The following is an 18,934-nucleotide window of genomic DNA, read 5'->3' as shown; positions in this document are numbered from 1 at the left end:
ACGGGCCACGATCACTATTTGGAAGACGATCGAGACAATGTCAGATCGTGGTCGTGGTATTGGCCTGTCATCTTTTGTGACAAGATGCAAATTGGAAAGGCCTGGGAATGATTTGAGGCAGAAGAGCCAACTTATCCTTGACATCGAGTTTTGGACCATTTGTGATGGGGTTCCGACAAGCGAGCCCCTCCAGGAAGCTTCCATCTTGGCCAATTAGCGACCGCAACAATTTGGCTTAGGCCAACAATTGAAAAGCAGACCCGAACAAATAGTTCGACAAAAGTTTTGAACAGGCCTGGGTTCCACAAGGTTAGTGATGATTTAAAATAATTAATCTCTGGTTGGGTCTTGTTGCATCTTGATTGAGCCAAGGTCTGATTTTTACAATCTACTACAAAACTGCAGAAGCTGACTCGTTTTTTGGGTCTTATTTGTGTTTCTTTTGTGGTTTTCGCTGCCCTGTCTATTGTAATTGGTAATGTAAAACCTTTTTTGGAGCCGATTGTGCAATCGGAATTACTATGGGCTTTTTTCTGTGTTTGGCATTTCAATTGATCTGTTCGTAGGTGTTCTTATCGCCATCCTCTATCTTTGCTTCGGAAATACTTTCTCCAAGTTTTGCATTAAATATTTATGTTGGGTATCATTTTTACGCGCTTGTTTCATATGAATTGTTACAATTTAAATGACATTTGCCCCTGGAATTTTAAGCATTTGAAGGCGGAAGCGTGGGAATAGTGCATTTTATTTGACATTTATGAGTTTAGTTTTATAACATTGACTTTTTCAATAAATAGGTATTAAGCCTAACATAAAGCTTTAATCTCTAAACAAATCACCTTGTACAACGTTTATATTTGATTAATGAGTTTTAAATATTTTTCTTTATAAATATAACATGCATAATTATGAATGTTGCATGTTGAATTTGATAAGTTAAATGCTTACATGTAGTCTGATGAGTTTTCAATGCCTAGAAAATATTTTTAAATGTTAAAAATACCTTCGATTAATAAAGAGATAAAATGATCTTAATTCAATTTTAAATCACCTGAATTTGTGATTAATCCTTTCAAAACGGCGCGTGCCTTGGCTATACTTGAACAAGGCATTATAAACCCAATTATCCTCCAAGAAAGGTCTTTCAAGCATTCACCCAGCGCCACTTCACTTTCACAATACCTTCAAGGCCCAATATCCAAACCAATCGCCAATAAACCGCAGTATTTACACAAACCCAACTTTTCTGACATGAAAAGAAAACATCAAAGCCCTCTTGAGACAAATAAGCAATACAACCAGCAAGTGGCAAGGAGAAAAAAAACTGCACAAATATTTAAAATAATAACGAAAACAATCAATAAATATGAAACGTTTATGAAAAGTGTTGACTTGAGGGCGCAATCAACAACAACTGAAAATGGGCAAAAACAAAAGGTTTAGGATCGGAGCAATCCGAAGCAATCCAATTCAGCCATTCACTTTCGAGACAAGAAAAAGGTTGTAGTGGAACCATTAAAAATTGCCATGTCCAAGAAACCAGCGTAATTATGTATAACAAAGATGTACGAACGAACCAGCTCACCAAGGGATCCACTGAAGACTTTCAAGTCAAGTAGCCGACCCATCATCCCACTATGGACTGTTCGTTGGCATGATGGTTGCAGGGGCATAGAGATTAATTGAGGCAATTCGGCTAAAATGATTTTACTGCCACTTCCAGTTAAAAACCGCAAATAAAACTAACTACAGCGAGAAGTTGGCAATACTAAGTGTCGTTTTTTTTTGTTTTGGGTTTGAAAACCAAGGAAAAGCAATGGGAAATCATTCAGGGTTCAGCTTAGACAGGCAGAGCCTAAAAATAAAACGGCTTCTGCTGCCTTTGCTTTTCACGATGATAATAATAATAATGATGATGATGAGCGCGCCGGCAGAAGACGTCGGCAGAGGGCACCCGCTAGTGGAGATCGGTTTTATGCATTTGCATTCATTATGTTTGGCACCGTCGTCGCGTTCACAACGTAACTCCAAGATCGGATCGAAATCGGAGATTTCAGATAGTATAACCACTTATATCAGGTAGCTTTGGCAACCGTCGTCACGTGATCGTGTCGCGATCGTTCTTTCTGCTCGTCATTCATCTGTCGTATAGACTTGTCTTGTGCAATTACCTGTCGAATGTCGAAGAATGTCTCGCATCTGGATTTGTGTACCGAGCTCTTAACGTTTGTCTGCAGAAGTCAGTGACTACAGCTCCGCGAGTGCCTGTCGATCAACTTGACCTTTTAAGATCTCAGATCAGGAAATTGTTGAAATTCCTCCATGAACATGTCTTCCCCATATGTGATCTTGCTGATCGCCTTACTATATCTTTGTCTGAGTTCATCGATAATTGCCCAAGATTCTGAGTTTGCGGAACGCAACCACAAGGTGTGTAAAAGCCAAAACTTCGCCCATTAAATACGATCATAAATAATTCTGTCAAATAAAAAAAACAAATTTCAAGAAACGCCAAATCTATCGGGAACAAGTATTGCCACATGCGGGTGGTAAGATCCCCGACACCGCCTTCGAGACGGACCGATTGTTCTTGAATCGCCTGCAAAAGGAGGGCATTGCTGTGCCAGATGGTATAGTGCCCGAGCAGCGGAATCCTCAGGTAACTATCAGCGGGAGTCCTGGCTTAGATCCTTTTTTGGGAAAAGGCTTAGGATAATGATCAGCATATCTTCTGTTCAGTATTCAGAAAAGAATATCCATCGTCAGATCCTTAAACCTTTACTTTTATTGAAAACTAATTTTATAGTTCAAGAAAAGGTAAAGGAAAATCTATCTTGTGTATTCCAACAAATGTTAACGGAAATAGGTTGTTTTTTTAGATATTCTTTGTAAACATCAATTCTCTTACGATCTGTGTTCAAAGTAAGCAAATTAAGGACAGATCAATTAATCATTTAGTAACTAATTTTTTATAAATTTAAACATTTTAGTGCGATCATTTATCAAGTTTAGATATACAGTTATGACAACATAAGCCAAATTTAGCACAGTATTAAAAACTTCGCCCATTAAATACGATCATAAATAATTCTGTCAAATAAAAAAAACAAATTTCAAGAAACGCCAAATCTATCGGGAACAAGTATTGCCACATGCGGGTGGTAAGATCCCCGACACCGCCTTCGAGACGGACCGATTGTTCTTGAATCGCCTGCAAAAGGAGGGCATTGCTGTGCCAGATGGTATAGTGCCCGAGCAGCGGAATCCTCAGGTAACTATCAGCGGGAGTCCTGGCTTAGATCCTTTTTTGGGAAAAGGCTTAGGATAATGATCAGCATATCTTCTGTTCAGTATTCAGAAAAGAATATCCATCGTCAGATCCTTAAACCTTTACTTTTATTGAAAACTAATTTTATAGTTCAAGAAAAGGTAAAGGAAAATCTATCTTGTGTATTCCAACAAATGTTAACGGAAATAGGTTGTTTTTTTAGATATTCTTTGTAAACATCAATTCTCTTACGATCTGTGTTCAAAGTAAGCAAATTAAGGACAGATCAATTAATCATTTAGTAACTAATTTTTTATAAATTTAAACATTTTAGTGCGATCATTTATCAAGTTTAGATATACAGTTATGACAACATAAGCCAAATTTAGCACAGTATTAAAAATAAATGGCGCTTAACACTATCTTAAAAGCAACGCAAATATGTAGAAGAATTTAATGTCTTTTTTATAGCTATTCCACTAATTCAAAATTTAACTACAGTATTTTACATTATAAAATAAACAAGCATTGAATCTTTATATATATATAGTAGTTTTTACATGCCACGATGCTATAAAAATTAATTTATTATCAATTGTAAAAATGTAGGAGGTACAGTAAGTTAACTAATAATCAATAGGCTAAAAAGCTAAACTCCCTTGAAGATTCAGAGATTTGCAGACTGAAAACTCGTTATTTTTCTAACAGGTGTATCAGTACTACAACAAACCCATGCGCACAGTCTTCCACATCGCCCTGAGTTCGGATGGAAGGTTTACTCCGCGAGAGGGACGCTACCACTTTCGCCAGGTGCCCACAGTGGAGACGACATACCTATATCCGCAGGCAGTGGGTCGTCAGCACGTGCTGGTACCACCCAAGCACGCCCTGCCAATCTACAGGCAACTTCAGTTACACAACCCTTTACTAAACCAGGTCAAGTTGCAGCCCAAGAAGAGTGAGTAGGGAGATTAGATATTGGGAATGGAAGTGCACCCAATGGTTTAACTTCCGCCTTTTTAGTGCCTAATTTTCTGGAACTAGCGCCAACGGTGGGCAAGAGTCAGTCGAATCCATTGGCCGGATCGGCCAAGGCGCAGTCTTATCAGAATGTGAATCTCCTGCATGGTCACAGTCCGGTGCTGTCGGCATTTAAGAAAACCCCCAGGGGCAGCAAGACCTATGTGGACAGCTATGGCACAACCCATGTGAGTCGGCGGGACGTCTAGTCATCCATCTTCAGCCATGGTTTGATGTAATACTTGTGTTGTTTCTTTTTTTCACTTAGCTCTTCAGCGAGTTTGACGATCTGCTGAACAAACTCGACCTGCAGCAAAAAGCCCGAAAGAATTATTAGTTTTAGAGCTTTAAATACCCAAACTTAGTAGAATTTATGGATATGGCAATTATGTTCATCTCTAGCCAAGAGTTATGTTTACAAGTGGTTCGCAACTATTATCTAACCGTGTGCATATCATTTCAAAACTTTTGCCATACGCCCGCTCACCGATTAGTGCATTCCCATTCCCATTCCCATTCCAATTCCCATGTTTGCAAACCATTCATGTCCAGCCCATACACAGCGATGAAATATTCAGCTTCATAGAACAATATGTTATTGCTAAAAGTTTTAGTAGCATTTATTGTTTTAAAACCTATTACTTAATAATAATAATAATAAGTTTTCTAGAACGAAAAAAATGCAGAAAAATGTCTATAAATTTTGTTCTGTGTATCCAGTTGCATCCACCCATCGCTTGCCAACCCATCCAACCACGTATTATAGCCTAAGTCTAAGCCAGGCCAAGCGCAATGGGAATTCATCGCTTTTAGCTAGTTTAGCGTACACAATTTGTATCTTGCAAAATAAACCCAGCCCGTGCTGCATTGTACTTTCCCACATCAGTCATATATCATAATTATATGGGGACGAGGGAGCATTAAGCTCCAAGCGGTTCGTTTACTTTGGCAATAATTGAAGCAGAGCTAAGTAATTTGCCAATTTTTGGGTGGAAGGAAAAAAGCTTAAGCCGACAGCTTCCAATGCGAAAATCGAAACCGTTATAAGAAATCGGATCGGTACCCTTGAAAGCTCCATGCTCAAGTGGTTGCCGCTGGAAAACTGCAGCTCAGTGTGTTTTTCAAACCCAACTCGGACGGTTGTCTTTCCGACTTCAAACTACCAGCTTCAACGTAGGCGGAAAAGTTTATTATATATATACAAGTATATTCGACATAATGATGATAAAGCTGGGCTGTTTCTCGTTTTGGCTAATGGTCGTGATCGGAGCCGCTGTGGCCATTGAAGTTCAGGTGAGGATTGAGGATCGGGTCTCGAGTGTATAATTATGCTGAGGAATCAATTAAGAGGAGCGTGCGCCCCCCCAATTGACAAAGCTATGGGTGTCTTAGCCACGTTCACTTTTGACCCAAAAATTGTAACATGCAATATATGTACATATGTACGTACCTACGAGTATGGTTATAATGAGACAGTGCCACGCGGGGATTGGGGTATGAAAACCAAACCGGATTGGGGCACGAGCTCTGGTTTGTCTTATGCAATGAAAACATTTGATATGTTTACAGAAATTCGGGTATCTATTTAATCCACCGCAACCGGAACACTCGCAGCATCATCACGAGGAGAAGCAAGATCTCAACAAGATACCTGGTGTTCCGGGCGTGGACTATCCAATTTACCATGAGGTTCCGCACACTCACTTTAGTTGCCACAACGTTCCGGCCACTCCAGGAATGTATGCCAATTTGGAGACTGGATGCCAGGCCTATCACGTGTGTCACGATGGACGTGAAGGTGAACAGGGTGCCAAGTTCCTCTGCACCAATGGTACCATCTTCAATCAGAAGGAGTTCGCATGCGATTGGTGGTACAATGTTAAGTGCGAGGAGGCCACCAATTTTTACCAGTACGTTATGGCTTTTATTAATTTTTGCTCCTGTTTCTAACATTTTCACTCTTCTTAGTTTGAATGCCGATCCCGAGCACAATCCTTACTTTCCCAAGAAGAAGCCTGAGCTGGAACCTTATGCTAATGATATTCATGATGCTAACAAGTTTTTGATACAAGCTTAATTTTATTTCATTTTCATTTTGTTGATGTTGCTCCCCATATTGTAAATAAAACCATAATAATTTAGCTTACTTAAATATGAACATTTTTAAAAACAACCGAAAATTTTTGAAAGATAAAAATACAAAGCATACTTTCTGGATGCACGTCCTTTTTGTAGACGTGGAAATTTTTATAGGTATTTATATTAATAACTGTTTCCTTCAAAGTTTTCCTTTTTTTGGGCGGACAACGAGAGGTTTATAATTATTTTTCATTCCTACATTTAGTTCTTATAAACTCATTTAAAACTAAATAAAATAACGTCATCCGATCTACCAGATTTCTTATAGTATATTTCTGTTCCGTAAACTGTGGTATTTTATGGAAATGCAATTTTTTGGTCATTTTAGACAGCTACCCTCACTGCCTTATTAAAAACAATAGCAATATTCTCGAATAAAATCGTACATCTCTCGAAAATAGAATTAAGTAAAAATGAATCTGTTAGACCTGCCGCAGACGATTATTCAGGATATTTTGGAAATGCTGCCCTACGACGAAGTAGCGAAAAAACGTGAGGTAAGCTGTGTGACCTTAAGAGTCCATGAGTCTACGATCCGTGACTAAAACTAGACGTTTCCAACTAGGTGTGCGGTCTTTTCAACTACCTCGGCCAGCAAATTTTAAATAAGGGATTCAATAAGATAATTTTGGCCCATGCTAAGAACTTTAAGCGCATCAAATCCATGCTGCCACGACGAGAATCGGAACGCAGGTGAGTTGACAATCATTTGGGATTCATCGAGATGGTTCTGATGACTGATCGTGTCATTCCCCTTATAGGAACCACATTCTATCCCGACACTCGGACATACTCACTTCCATTGAGACACGGATATCGATGCTGACCATGACGTATTCCAAGTTCATTGACCTTAACATCTGCTGCTTCATACCAGGGCGAGTTCTAGACGAAATTAACAGCATCCTGCGCATTTTAAGTACTTCCACCAAACAACTGCGACCGCACGAGGTATTGCAGGAGTTGCGTGACATCTCGTCCATGGCCATTGAACATTTTGATGAGAAGATTGCAGTGAATTTCAAAATGGAACACCGGAAACAATTGGCTGAATCAACCGCGGCCGGAACTCGTTTGGTGGTTTGCAGTGCCCTTGGTGACATAAGCTTTAGCGGTGTTAGGAGAACTGGGATCAGTCGACCTGTGGATCACGGCCTTGTACAACAAACCATCGTTCAGTTGGCCCCAATCTCAACCAGTAAATCATCACAGCCAGAATTTTCCCAAAGAGATCGCGTCTCCAAGCACCTGCTCAGGCAGTATCATCTGCACAGGTCACTAGCACAAAAGGTTCGCAGCCTGGAGTTGTCGCGAAAGGTGCAGGATCGTCGCTTGCAAGAAGCTCTCTCCAGCATCACAGAACTGACAACCCAGGTGTCCGAACTAAAACGTCAAATGGAAGATGTCGTAGCCAATATGCCCAGTTGTGCCGTTAAACGACAGGCGGTGGCAAGTGCGGACTGCTTACCACCGGCTCTGAAAAAACCGAAGGTCTAGTAAAGGATTAGGATAACTAAATAGCTTATAAAAACAACTCCCCTCCATAAAATTGTAGCTATTAGTTGGAGAACGTAGCATAAACTAAACAGTGCATCTTCGATACATCGCGTTAAGATTTATTGTTGCACTTGTTACTTAAATATTGTATTACTACTATATAAATACATTGAACATCTAGTGAAAAGTTCTCATTTATGCAATTGCAATCGCCTGTCCTTGATGGATTTCGTCTATATCGTTTTTGGTTGAATGAACAGTGTGGTTTGGGATATCCCACTTCACAACTGCAGTCATCGATAGTAACTCTGGCTTTTGTTTAGTTCGTTAGTTGGCGGAGAACCATCCAGGAACGGTCTCTTGCTATTGTTAGTGTTAAAACTACCGCTCTATTGTGGTCGATATCTGGGCTGTGAAGGTTCTATGATACTATCGTAATTACTCGTTATCTTAGCGTATAAAAGGAAGTAGAAATTGCAACACGTTAGCATGGTTTCTTTGAGGGTCTCTGACTTAATCCGTAAGCTAACTACGTACATACACTATGCTCTCTATATACAATAACACAAGTACGGGTTAATAACATTTTCGGGGAGGGGTACATATTGCATAACAAAAAAACCAAATGGAAAACAAAAATCATTGCAAACTCCTTATTGTTAAAATGTATAAACTAGTCAAAATTGAAAGCATTGCCACGTTGAAATGTAATCTTTTACATCTCTATATCCGTTCCTACGCTCTTATCATACAGTTAGTATAGTGTCAGTTAATCAACTGGGAGATAAACGTTGCATAAATATAAATGTTTGTGAGTCGCTGCGTCCCATGGCTCCATAAATACGTCCAAATCGAAGTCATTACTACATTTCACCCAATTATCAATTAGCAGCTTACTAGAGATGGCGAATCACATACGTATACACATTTTTATATGTACATCAGCGCGGAGTTCCTAATCCATATTCTTATCCGTATCTGTGGCTGTATCTTACTTGCGCCGCCGATTAGTAACGACGCCGACGATGCTACTTTTTCTTCACCGCCGCCTTGTGGTTGATCTTCTCCTGCAGTTGGCGTATAAGCTGTTGTATATCATCCACGTTGTACGCATAGATTAGCTTGCATTGCTTGGCCTGAATGTTGCCGTTGTTGAGGTTTTTCAGCGCATGCTGCAGGCAATAGATGTTTCCATCCTCGGTGCGCACCATCGATATATACAAGTTGGCGCGGCACAGGTCGCATTCGCTTTCGATGGACTTGTATGGCGGTTGCTGTTGCTTCTTGGCCTTTTGGCCCTTTTCCGCCTGCACTTTCTCAGTAGATGTCACGCCAGCAGCCTGAAATATTTCAGTATACATAATTTAATAAGAAATCTAAATTTTATTAGCTTGGATAGATCGAAAATTTCAAAAAATTTCGAAAAGAAATATTATTTTGTTGCTAACTCACCCTAAGCTGTTCTCTGGCTGCGGATTCCTTTTCGCAAACATCATTAAGCATTGGCAACATTTGATGCAGAGCATCGGAGTTGACACGCTGGTCATAGCCCAAGGCAAACAGTAGTTGCTCCAGCGAGAACATTGCTGGCTCGCAGCTTTCATGGATGTCCTGAAGATATTTGTGAGTTAGTTAAATTCACATATAAAGCTGATAAACTTACCCTGAAATCATCTTTGGCTAAATCCAGCCATGACATTGTGGCGAAATAAACGCTCTCTGAGACTACATAACCCGTGGCCAAGCTCGAGGTATAAGCCCGTGGGAATACAACAATAAACTCGCCTGGCTTCTGCTCAATGCGGCACAGAGAAACTCCTCGATCCGTCAGCATGTGCGGTGGCACCATTACAGTATCACAGGGCAACCAAATAGTCTTGTTCTGGCAGTGCGTCGGGATCAGCGACGTCAAGGCTGATCGGAAATTCGCGCTCTGATCATCCGGTATACCGTACCACAACTTGGAGGCACCAGTGTGAAGGTACTCAATCCAGGACAGACCATGGGGATCTCTGTACCAGCAGCAAGCAGAAAAGAGCATGCCCACATGAAGTGTGGGAACGGTGACGCCCATGACCGGACCCAAGGAACGCAGCACGGAACCAGAATTGTTGGTCAATACCTTTAGATTCCATGGATGCCTGGCATAGTTAGAACCTTTTCCTTTGGGACCCGGACTAGGAAAACCATAGCCCCAGCCCGAGCTGTCGATAGATCCCGAATGTACGCACACATGGCTATCACGCACGGCCACATGACGCCAGAACTCTGCTTCTACCTCGTTAACTGTGGGATCAGTGCTTTTGAACCACAATGCCATCGTGTTACGAGCAATCCTGTAGAACTGGCTGAGAGGCATACTCCTACCCTTCACAATGCATTCCATTGACACACCGTCGATTTCCTCCTCAGACTCTTCGTCCTCATCGCTGCTTAAATCATCCTCCTCGTTGGACACGCTCTCCGTGTTAACGAAACGATCAGCATTCCGACGTGCTCGTGCCTCCCGTTTTGCCCAGTCCGCCTCGACCTCGTCAAAGAGCTTCTGGCGCTCTGCCGGCGACAACGTATCGTAGGGTAACAGGTACTTGCAGTATATGTCATCCAGCTTGGTCACCCTATCTTGAGCCAGCTTGGGTATGCACATTTCCTCTGCCACGCGAGCCCACTTCTTCTTTTCGATTACTTCCTTAAGGCCTCCCAGCTCCTGGACCGTATGATACAATCGTGGCAGATCCACCTCCATTCCACCAATCCAAGGAGGATGATTCATTACAATGCTCTGAGTAGCTAGGTATTTCTTAATTGCACTCAGCTCCTTAGCACTCGGTCCCCAGCGGTGGAGCATCTTGTGCACATACTGATTGTAGGCGGTGAACCGCATTTCATCTGAGATCCGGCACTCTGGCTTAAAGCTAGCTGGCGGAATGATCTTACAAATGCCAAACCTTGCCGCTATTGGTGTGATCCGCTCGATGAACTCAATAGGATCGGCAAACTCCTTCTCTGTGGGTCGGAATATAGGCGCTTCCACCATTTGAGTTGGATCATCGTGTCGTGGAAAAGCTGTATTATTTGCCATTTTAATGGGTGTATCATCCTTATACTTTTTGGCCACGGCTGCTGCTGTGGAACTTGTCTGGGCAGCTGTACGGGATTTAGCCGATCCAGAGAAAAGCGAGGAGTTCGAGTTTACACGCACTAGACTGGATGCACCAGCCCCAGTTCCTGCTCCGGCTGCTGCTGAAGTACTCGCCTTGGGCAAGCTTTTGAGGCTTGTCGTGGTTGAGGCCGCATCATTGCTGGCCGCATGAAGCAAAGTCTTTACCAGCTCGTTGGTATTGAGCGACTCTGGCAGCGGTTTTGAGTTGGTATCCATCTGTGCCTTGGTCACCAAAGTGGCCTGCATCACCACCTTTTGATTGGGACCATCGGGACCCTCTCTTCCAAGTTTTACTGCAACTCCTTGGATACCGCCATCACCGCTGCCTCCCACACCAGCTCCTTGAAGGGGTATGTAAAAGGTAGCGCCCTCAGCATCGGAATCCCCGCTGGCTTCAACAGGTGCTGCTGGCGGAGCCGAAGCTTGCTGTTGTTGCTTTTTGGCTCCTCTTCCAGTTGCCACCTTCGGTTTGCTTTCGATCTTACAGTTCTCCGTTGGACTCAGTGTTAGTTGAACAGCAGTGGCTGCCGCAGCTGCTGCTGCTCTTTTTTTGGTTGGAGATCGCTCACTGATCGCATTTGGCACTGTAGCTGGTGCAGGCGCTGGACTGGGATCTGCGCGTCGACGATTGCCCGGCTTGGTGCCAGCCTCTTCCTCCTTGCCAAAGGCATATACCGATTCCTTTTTAGCTCCTGCTGCGCTAGGACTGCTGTTAACTGCTGTCTTGGTTTCCACCTGTTGTTGCTGTCCCTTGGCGTTCTTTTGATTGTAAACAGGAGTTCGCTTGGGATTTGGTGGAGTTGGTGCAGCGGGCGGAGAAGCTATAGCAGCCGCACCTCCTCCGGAATTGGCATTTCTCTTTCCCTTCTCCGGTTTTTGCTTAATGGCTGGAGGCGGAGTGGGACTGCTCTTAGATGGAGTGAGAGATGCAGGAGTGGGTGTAGAAGAAATTGGTGTTGGAGGAGTAGCAGCAGCACTTCTTGGCTGTGTTGCAGCTTTGGATGCAGGACCCTTGACCGAATCTTTTCCCTTCCGATCGTTAATCTTCTTCTCAAGAGCCGCTGAATCATTGGATGCATTCTTCTGCGTAAGATTAACAGGTGTTGAGGATTTGTCGTAGTCCAAAGCGTCGCAGTCCTTGCTTTCCGACTGCTCTAACTGCTCCTTGCGACTGGGCGGTGTGACCAGCACAGGCGTGGCTTTCAGAGATGGTCCTTTGGCCGACCAAGCACTCTCACTCTTGCCAAGATCACCGCGCGTATTTTTCGATGATGAACTGAAGCTTGCACTTAGTTCCTTATCATCTCTCGTTGGGGGCGGAGTAGTAGATTGTTGAGGCCTTAAACTATCATCGAAATCATCGTCCAAATCATCTTGAATTTCATCAGGATTAGATGAGCATTCAATGAGCCACTTCTGGATCTGCTCGTGCGTCATGTTCACCTTCGCCTTGCGCCGCTCCTTACTGGACAACTGGTCGCCGAAGTAGCCCTCCGTGGGCACGACTGGTCCCAACACAGGCTTATGAATGGATCCACACTTGCCCAAGGTGCACTTTGTGTTGTCTGGTCCGGAACTCTGGGCCAAACTCACGCTCGCAATTCCGAAGATCTTGCCCGATTCCTCCTTGCTGGGCATCAGAGTGGCCTGCGCCAGGATACTCCCAATCTCTTCCTTTAAAGGATCGGAATTTGCACCAGCTCCTCCTCCCGCTCCTGCACTATTGCTGTGCGCCGGTGGTGGCGTAGACGTAGCTGTTACTGTGACTCCAACTGACGCCTGATGGGCCGCTGATGTTGACGTGGAAGCCACGGCCATTGGTGCTGCATTAACTGTAGCTGCTATACTCATACTAAGATTCAAGCTGGATGTTTGGATCACAACTTGGCTAACTGGCGGAGATGGTGGCGGTGGTGCCAAAGGGCTCTTAGTGGCAGACGAGGGTGTGCCTATGGTGGTCGCAGTGGTTCCCGATGTAGGTAGAAACTTTACTGGCGATGGGCTTGGAAAGCTGCTGGTCGATGATCTAGGCAGTGGGCTTCGCTCATACTTGGGCGTCAGAAAGTTTGGATTAATCTTGGGGCACTGATATGCCTCAATGGGTGGCGGATATGTGGTGGGTGGCGTCTGATACTTTAACGGCGAAGTGCCCTGCGCAGGAGTTTTACTCCCAGAAGGTGCTCCACCACCAAACTGATGGGTGGGGGTCGGTGGTGGGCGCACATAGCCGGAATGGTAGTGTGGAGAAGCCTGCGGCAAATACGAGGAAGTCTTCTGGAAGCTTACAGCTCCACTGGTACTTCCCGGAAGCGCATATGTGGCGGGTACGTTCAGAATCTTGGACGTGGGCACCGGCGGCTTTTTTTCCATGGTTTTGAGCGGTGAATAACTTGCCATGCTGGGAAACATCGGGATAGTACCCAGAGTTGGAGTAGCTTTAGCTGTCAAAGGGAGCATGGTCAGCTGGGTGGTGCTGGTTGTGACCGGTGGTATACTGGGCACGGTCAGCGCAGGAGCAACCGAAACCAACGGCGTGGGAACAGAAATGGGCGATGGAATCGCTACCAATTTGGGCGGTGGACTGGGCATTTTCGGTGGCGATACTTCTTTCTCTTTGGCCGCAACCACCGGCACTTTAATGGCCAGCGGTTCATCGTCGGAGTCACTGAAGCTCTTCTCCAACTTGCGTTTTGTTTCGTTTAATTCCTCGTTGATGAGAAAGTCCTCCTCCTCGTCGGAGTCGACTTTTGAATGTTCGGACTTGGCTTTGGGCTTGACCTGTTGCTCAGAAATCTTGGCCAGGGAGCCCTTCTTTACCAGCATTCCCTCGATGGGTGGTTTGGGAAGTGGGGCGGCCGGTGCCTTGCTTTGCTTAGGCGGACGTCCACGTCGAGCTGGGGGCGGTGGTTTCTCCTCCTCGGCTTCTGGTGGGGAGGGGGACTCATCACGGGAAGCTTCTATCGGAGCAGTTGCTGGGGAATCCTTGGGTCTGGGCGACGGCTTACGGGATGATTTGCCTGCCGAAGGCACCGTCGTGGCCTCCGGCACGTTTAACTTTCCCGCCGCATTACGTTTGATCTCGTTCTCCATTTTCTCCATCTCCTTAACATTGGGTATGTCAGGAAAACTGCTCATTGACAGGTCATCCTCCTCGTCATCAGCTAGCTGCAGTTTGTGACCAATGATGCCCATGTAGATGGCCGCGGCTTCCTTAGTTTTGCGTGAGGGGCGCTGCGATCGCTGAGGCTCTAATTCTACCGAGTCCTCCGAAGCCTTGCTTTTTTTTTGCTTGCGGGCATTAATGGCAACTTTCTTTGAGGAGGGTGGCGCCAACTCCTGCTCATCGGTTGGAGCATCTTCTGCTTTCTTTTTACCAGCTTTCCCTCTTTTTCCGCCACTGGGTGGCTCTTCTACTTTGCTTTCAGGGACTGGCTCCTTTTCCTTCTCCTTCTCTTTGTCCCTTTTTTCCTTTGCTTTTTCTTTTTCTATTTCCTTTTCCTTTTTTTCTTTTTCCAGCTTCTCCTTTTCAAGTTCCTTTTCCTTCTCTAGCTTTCTTGCTGCCGCCTTGCGATTTCTAGCCGCAGGTGGAGCTGCAGCAACCGAACCTTTTTTGGGACTTGCCCCTTTGCCGCCCTTTTTTAACTTTATGGACTTGGCCAGCGGCTGCTCATCATCTGAACTGAAATCGAAGACATTTAGACTTTTCTTGCCCTTGGCTCCGGCATCATGCTGACTGTCTCCATTTTCCAGCTGCTGCTTGGCTTCTTTGGCATAAATACTGGAATTCGTTTTCTCCTTGGCTTCCTTTATCTGCTTAGCAGGCTCCTTCTCCCTTTCCGGTTTGTTTGGTGGCGGTTCAGGTTCTTTTTTGGGCTCATCTTTTGGCGGCTCCTGGGTTGTAGGTTCCTCCTGGTGCGGCGGAACCTTGACGGGCTCAAAAAAAGCCCGCTGTCTTGTCATGCGGCCAGAAGACTCTGGCGAGGGGATAAAAATAGGTGACTCCCGTTGTCTAACACGCTTTACGGGAGCCTTGTCCTTTAAAACTGTCTGGGATTCAGGTGTCTGCTCGGCGGCTTTCTTCCCACCCAAGGGTCGCCCCCGCTTTGTTGGTTCTACTTTCACGGGACTGTCTACCTTGACCTCCTCGCCATTACGTGAGGATGCATCGTGAGCGGAAAAGAACTCATCTTCATCATCGTCTGCTTCGTGTTCTTCGAGATCGTCTGAATGGTCATCATCAATAATAGGTTTACTTTCCTTAGTGCTGGCGCGGTTAGAACGGCGCTTGTTGTCGTTGGATGATCCCGATGCTACCATCTTTTCCGGAGTAACACCTGCACTGGCTGGACCCCTGCCTCTTGCTCCTCGTCGGTTACCATCGGTGACAATCTCCGCTCGTTTTCGCACCGCTCCTGGCAGCACAGGAATAGGCGTTGACGAAGGAGTTTCTGGCAATCCTGTTGCAATGAGATTGATTTTATCACTGGCTGCTTTATTTGCTGTTGAGGGCTTCTCAGTGGGATCGGGTACTGGGTCCACCGCTTCCACTTTCTTTGCTGTTCCTTTGGCAGGACGTCCCCGCTTCTTTTTGTTGGCTGTCAAGCCAGGTCTACTGTTGTTGGCCTTTTTGGCATTATTATTATTGTTGGCTCCCGTTGAAGTTGCCTCCGCATCTTTGGACTTGCCCTGGTTGAGGAAATCCAAGTGAGCGGGCAGCGCCGACGTGCCACGAAAACAGAGAAAGGTGAGAAAATCCTGAGCCTTGGGACACTTGTTGGGCAGGATTTCGATAGGCGGCTGGGAGTTATCCGCTCCTGATGTGCTGGGACCGGATCCGGAACCAGCTGCCGCTGCTGCTGCGCTGTAGGCAATGCTCGAGGAGCTACTTGGCGCACTCTGACCCTGGGCGAACTTGCGTTGTGCCTGCACCTTCGTTCTGGAAACGGAGGATAAAAAAAAGCGGTGTGAGAGATTTTTAATTGGGAACAAGGTAACTTGATACAAATTGGAAAATTCGATATTAATTTAAGATCATAATAAAAGCAATACAGCTTCGAATTACGAGTCAGCATCAAAAACAGTGGGTATTCCATAAAAAGTGAAGCAAAAAATGAGCAAAAACTAATAAAATAAAATGCAATTACAATTTTACTCTTTTTGTTTTGTAAACCATTTAAAACCCATAATTAAACTATTTTCTTAAAATAAAACACAATGTTCTTATAAAATTAAAAAAAATAACAAGAAATGTAGATGCAGTATTAAATATTTTCAATTGTTAACTTATTTTATGACCATGAAAGTCACAACGTCTGCGTAAGTATATGCGACGTAGTTTTATAAATAACGTAGATAAACATTGCCTAATTATCTGAGCCGAATATTCAGCTTAGTGACTAACCACTGTATATACCCACCTGCTCAGGGGAAGGGGAGAATTCCCTTTGCTTCGTTCCCCCCAAAACGGCGGATGCGAAACACCCCTTCGTCGAGGAAAACAACAACGCCACGACACGCTGTTGACGCTAGCTTATACAACAACTGAGTGTTCCCCTCACCAACAGTTACTCCCCCCTGATGACCCCACTCCCACCCCTTCCTTGTCAGTACCATTTTCATTTCAATCACCCAACGCTGCGACGTCATCTCTATAGTGCCACACACGTATGTATTATTGGATAAACCCTATAAACAATATCCAGGGGCATATTTCGACTCACCTCTTAGGCATTTCGGGGGACGACTCGATGGCCGCCACCGCCGATGGTGGAGCCAATGTGGAGGCAGTGGGCGGGACGGGAGGTGGCGGTGGAGGCGTCTCCGTCTCCTTACGGCGACGCTTGTTGTTGTCTTTGGAGACAACCATTTTGTTGCGAACTTTTCGCGCCTCTTTTTCAGTCGTCTCTTTTCTTTCGCTCGCGCGCCTTCGTACTTTGAATTAATTATTATTATTTATTATTATCGCGCACCCAATTCTCTGCCGGAGACTTCTTTATTATGTATAGATTTGCATATATATAAATATATACATATGTACATCTACAACAAATAGCGTTTTTGTTGCTGCCTCTGCTGCAGCTCGCAATTTTCGTATTTTCGCTTCATCTTTATGGCGATTTAGTGGTTGTTTTAGATCTCGAAATAAACACTAAAATGCTGATTATTGTCTTATTATTGCTTAGTGAACTCTGGGTTCACATTTCACACACGACAAGTGCTGCAAATTTCATTTTATTTTGCGAGATTTGCTTGCACATATTTTTTTCGTCTTCTGCTTCTTCTTACACCGCTTTTGCTTTGTGTCATGGCGGACCATAACGCTGCCAGACTTTATTACCAGGGCAGCGAAAACGATTTGCCAGATCGGTTGATTTTATTCATATCTGGCAGGCCTGGTCTCTTCTGTGAGTTGACAAAAAATCTTGTGCTGTGCAGTAAAAGCAGAAAATTTGTGCTTAAATCTACAGACGGAAAACAATTAAGTGATTCAAATTGAAATGGCCGACGGTGCTGGAAATTGGTGTCTCATTGAATCCGATCCCGGAGTGTTCACAGAGCTTATTCGCGAATTCGGTGAGTTATTGGCGCGCTTTAACCAGCGACGCCGGCAATTGGGACTGCAAATGTTGCTAAATCTCTGTATATTCGGCCAGGCTGCGATGGTGCACAAGTAGAGGAGATATGGAGCCTGGGTAGCGAGTCCTTCAAAAATTTAGAGCCCATCCACGGCCTGATTTTCCTGTTCAAGTGGGTTCAGGAGGATGAGCCCGCCGGCAAAGTGGTCTTGGATCGGGAGAACATCTTCTTTGCCAAGCAGGTTATCAACAATGCTTGTGCCACCCAGGCAATTTTAAGTCTTCTAATGAACCTTGATCACGAGGACATTAAACTGGGCGAGACGCTCACCAACTTCAAGGAGTTCTGCCAGTGCTTTGATCCTTACAACAAGGGATTGACCCTGAGCAACGCCAGTCAAATTCGCACTGTGCACAATTCCTTTGCTCGCCAGACACTCTTTGAGCTGGACATGAAGAACCAGAACAAGGACGAAGATGTCTACCACTTTGTGGGTTATATGCCCATTGGAGGAAGACTGTACGAACTGGATGGTCTAAGGGAGGGCCCCATTGATCTGGGTGAAATCAAGCCAGAGCAGAACTGGATCGATGTGGTGCGCCCAATTATAGAGAAGCGCATGCAACGCTACAGCGACGGGGAGATCCACTTTAACTTGATGGCCCTAATTTCGGACAGACAGCGCATCTATGAGCAACAGATTGACAAACTGCTCAATCCGGCTCCCGACGCAATGGACACAGAGGAGGACCGTCAGGCGGAGATCAGTAGCTTGCGCACCTACATTCAGTACGAGATCCAGAAGAAGAAGCGTTACAAGGTAGAAAATGTGCGACGCAAGCACAACTACTTGCCCTTCATAGTGGAGCTTCTGAAAATGCTGGGCGAGACTGGACAGTTGATGCCCATCTATGAGAAGGCCAAGCAAAGGGCGCTGGATCGCGAACAGGCGCATCGCAAGAAGGATATCAACTAGGCATTTTCAGTATATATATTTTCCATTGGGCAATTCCAAATTGCTGCGATTTCAAATAAACTAGAAAGAAAAGATCAGAGATAGAATCGTGGAGAGCCAGTTAATATCGCTCTTTAGTAGTTAGGTGAAACTGCCTTTGTACTGTACTCTAGTTTTTATATTCAATATCCTGCTCTCTGCCAGTTAATCAAACGCATTTCTGCGTGTTAAGCTAAATATACCTAATACCTATAGAGAAAAATTTAAATAGAATGCAAAAATAAACAGTTTCGGCAACATCAAGAAAACGACTGAA

The 18,934-nt window shown here is 44.6% G+C and overlaps 5 protein-coding genes across 7 annotated transcripts; 4 read left to right on the top strand and 1 right to left on the bottom strand.

Moving 5' to 3' along the window:
• Positions 1-2,008: 2,008 nt before the first annotated feature.
• On the top strand, positions 2,009-5,168 carry LOC108114167. Of its 2 annotated transcripts, XM_041818367.1 has the most exons (6): positions 2,009-2,430; positions 2,507-2,659; positions 3,119-3,271; positions 3,977-4,226; positions 4,292-4,476; positions 4,557-5,168. In XM_041818367.1, exons 1-6 carry the CDS (start codon positions 2,323-2,325, stop codon positions 4,623-4,625), a joined length of 918 nt encoding a protein of 305 aa, XP_041674301.1. In that variant the 5' UTR covers positions 2,009-2,322; the 3' UTR covers positions 4,626-5,168. The 2 variants fall into 2 exon arrangements, with proteins under 2 accessions (XP_041674301.1, XP_017080448.1); XM_017224959.2 differs by lacking the exon at positions 3,119-3,271.
• A 97-nt stretch (positions 5,169-5,265) lies between these two features.
• On the top strand, positions 5,266-6,434 carry LOC108114168. 2 transcript variants are annotated; one of them, XM_017224960.2, is made up of 3 exons: positions 5,266-5,581; positions 5,858-6,198; positions 6,257-6,434. In XM_017224960.2, exons 1-3 carry the CDS (start codon positions 5,507-5,509, stop codon positions 6,363-6,365), a joined length of 525 nt encoding a protein of 174 aa, XP_017080449.1. In that variant the 5' UTR covers positions 5,266-5,506; the 3' UTR covers positions 6,366-6,434. The 2 variants fall into 2 exon arrangements, with proteins under 2 accessions (XP_017080449.1, XP_017080451.1); XM_017224962.2 differs by having other exon boundaries at positions 5,534-5,782.
• Positions 6,435-6,745: 311 nt separating this feature from the next.
• On the top strand, positions 6,746-8,104 carry LOC108114166 (F-box only protein 28). Its single transcript, XM_017224958.2, has 3 exons — positions 6,746-6,924; positions 6,993-7,120; positions 7,189-8,104. Exons 1-3 carry the CDS (start codon positions 6,841-6,843, stop codon positions 7,922-7,924), a joined length of 948 nt encoding a protein of 315 aa, XP_017080447.1. The 5' UTR covers positions 6,746-6,840; the 3' UTR covers positions 7,925-8,104.
• Positions 8,023-17,367, bottom strand: LOC108114163 (titin). Its single transcript, XM_017224954.2, has 4 exons — positions 16,808-17,367; positions 9,588-16,023; positions 9,377-9,535; positions 8,023-9,264 (listed from the first exon to the last, which is right to left on the bottom strand). The coding sequence occupies exons 1-4, from the start codon at positions 16,951-16,953 to the stop codon at positions 8,953-8,955; spliced, it is 7,053 nt and encodes a 2,350-aa protein (XP_017080443.2). The 5' UTR covers positions 16,954-17,367; the 3' UTR covers positions 8,023-8,952.
• Positions 17,368-17,466: 99 nt separating this feature from the next.
• On the top strand, positions 17,467-18,926 carry LOC108114165 (ubiquitin carboxyl-terminal hydrolase isozyme L5). Its single transcript, XM_017224957.1, has 2 exons — positions 17,467-17,660; positions 17,741-18,926. Exons 1-2 carry the CDS (start codon positions 17,585-17,587, stop codon positions 18,637-18,639), a joined length of 975 nt encoding a protein of 324 aa, XP_017080446.1. The 5' UTR covers positions 17,467-17,584; the 3' UTR covers positions 18,640-18,926.
• Positions 18,927-18,934: the final 8 nt, after the last annotated feature.

The sequence above is a fragment of the Drosophila eugracilis genome, unplaced genomic scaffold, assembly GCF_018153835.1.
Source record: "Drosophila eugracilis isolate 14026-0451.02 unplaced genomic scaffold, ASM1815383v1 contig_2154, whole genome shotgun sequence".
Lineage (NCBI taxonomy): Eukaryota > Metazoa > Arthropoda > Insecta > Diptera > Drosophilidae > Drosophila > Drosophila eugracilis.
This window is presented reverse-complemented; position numbering and strand designations above follow the sequence as displayed.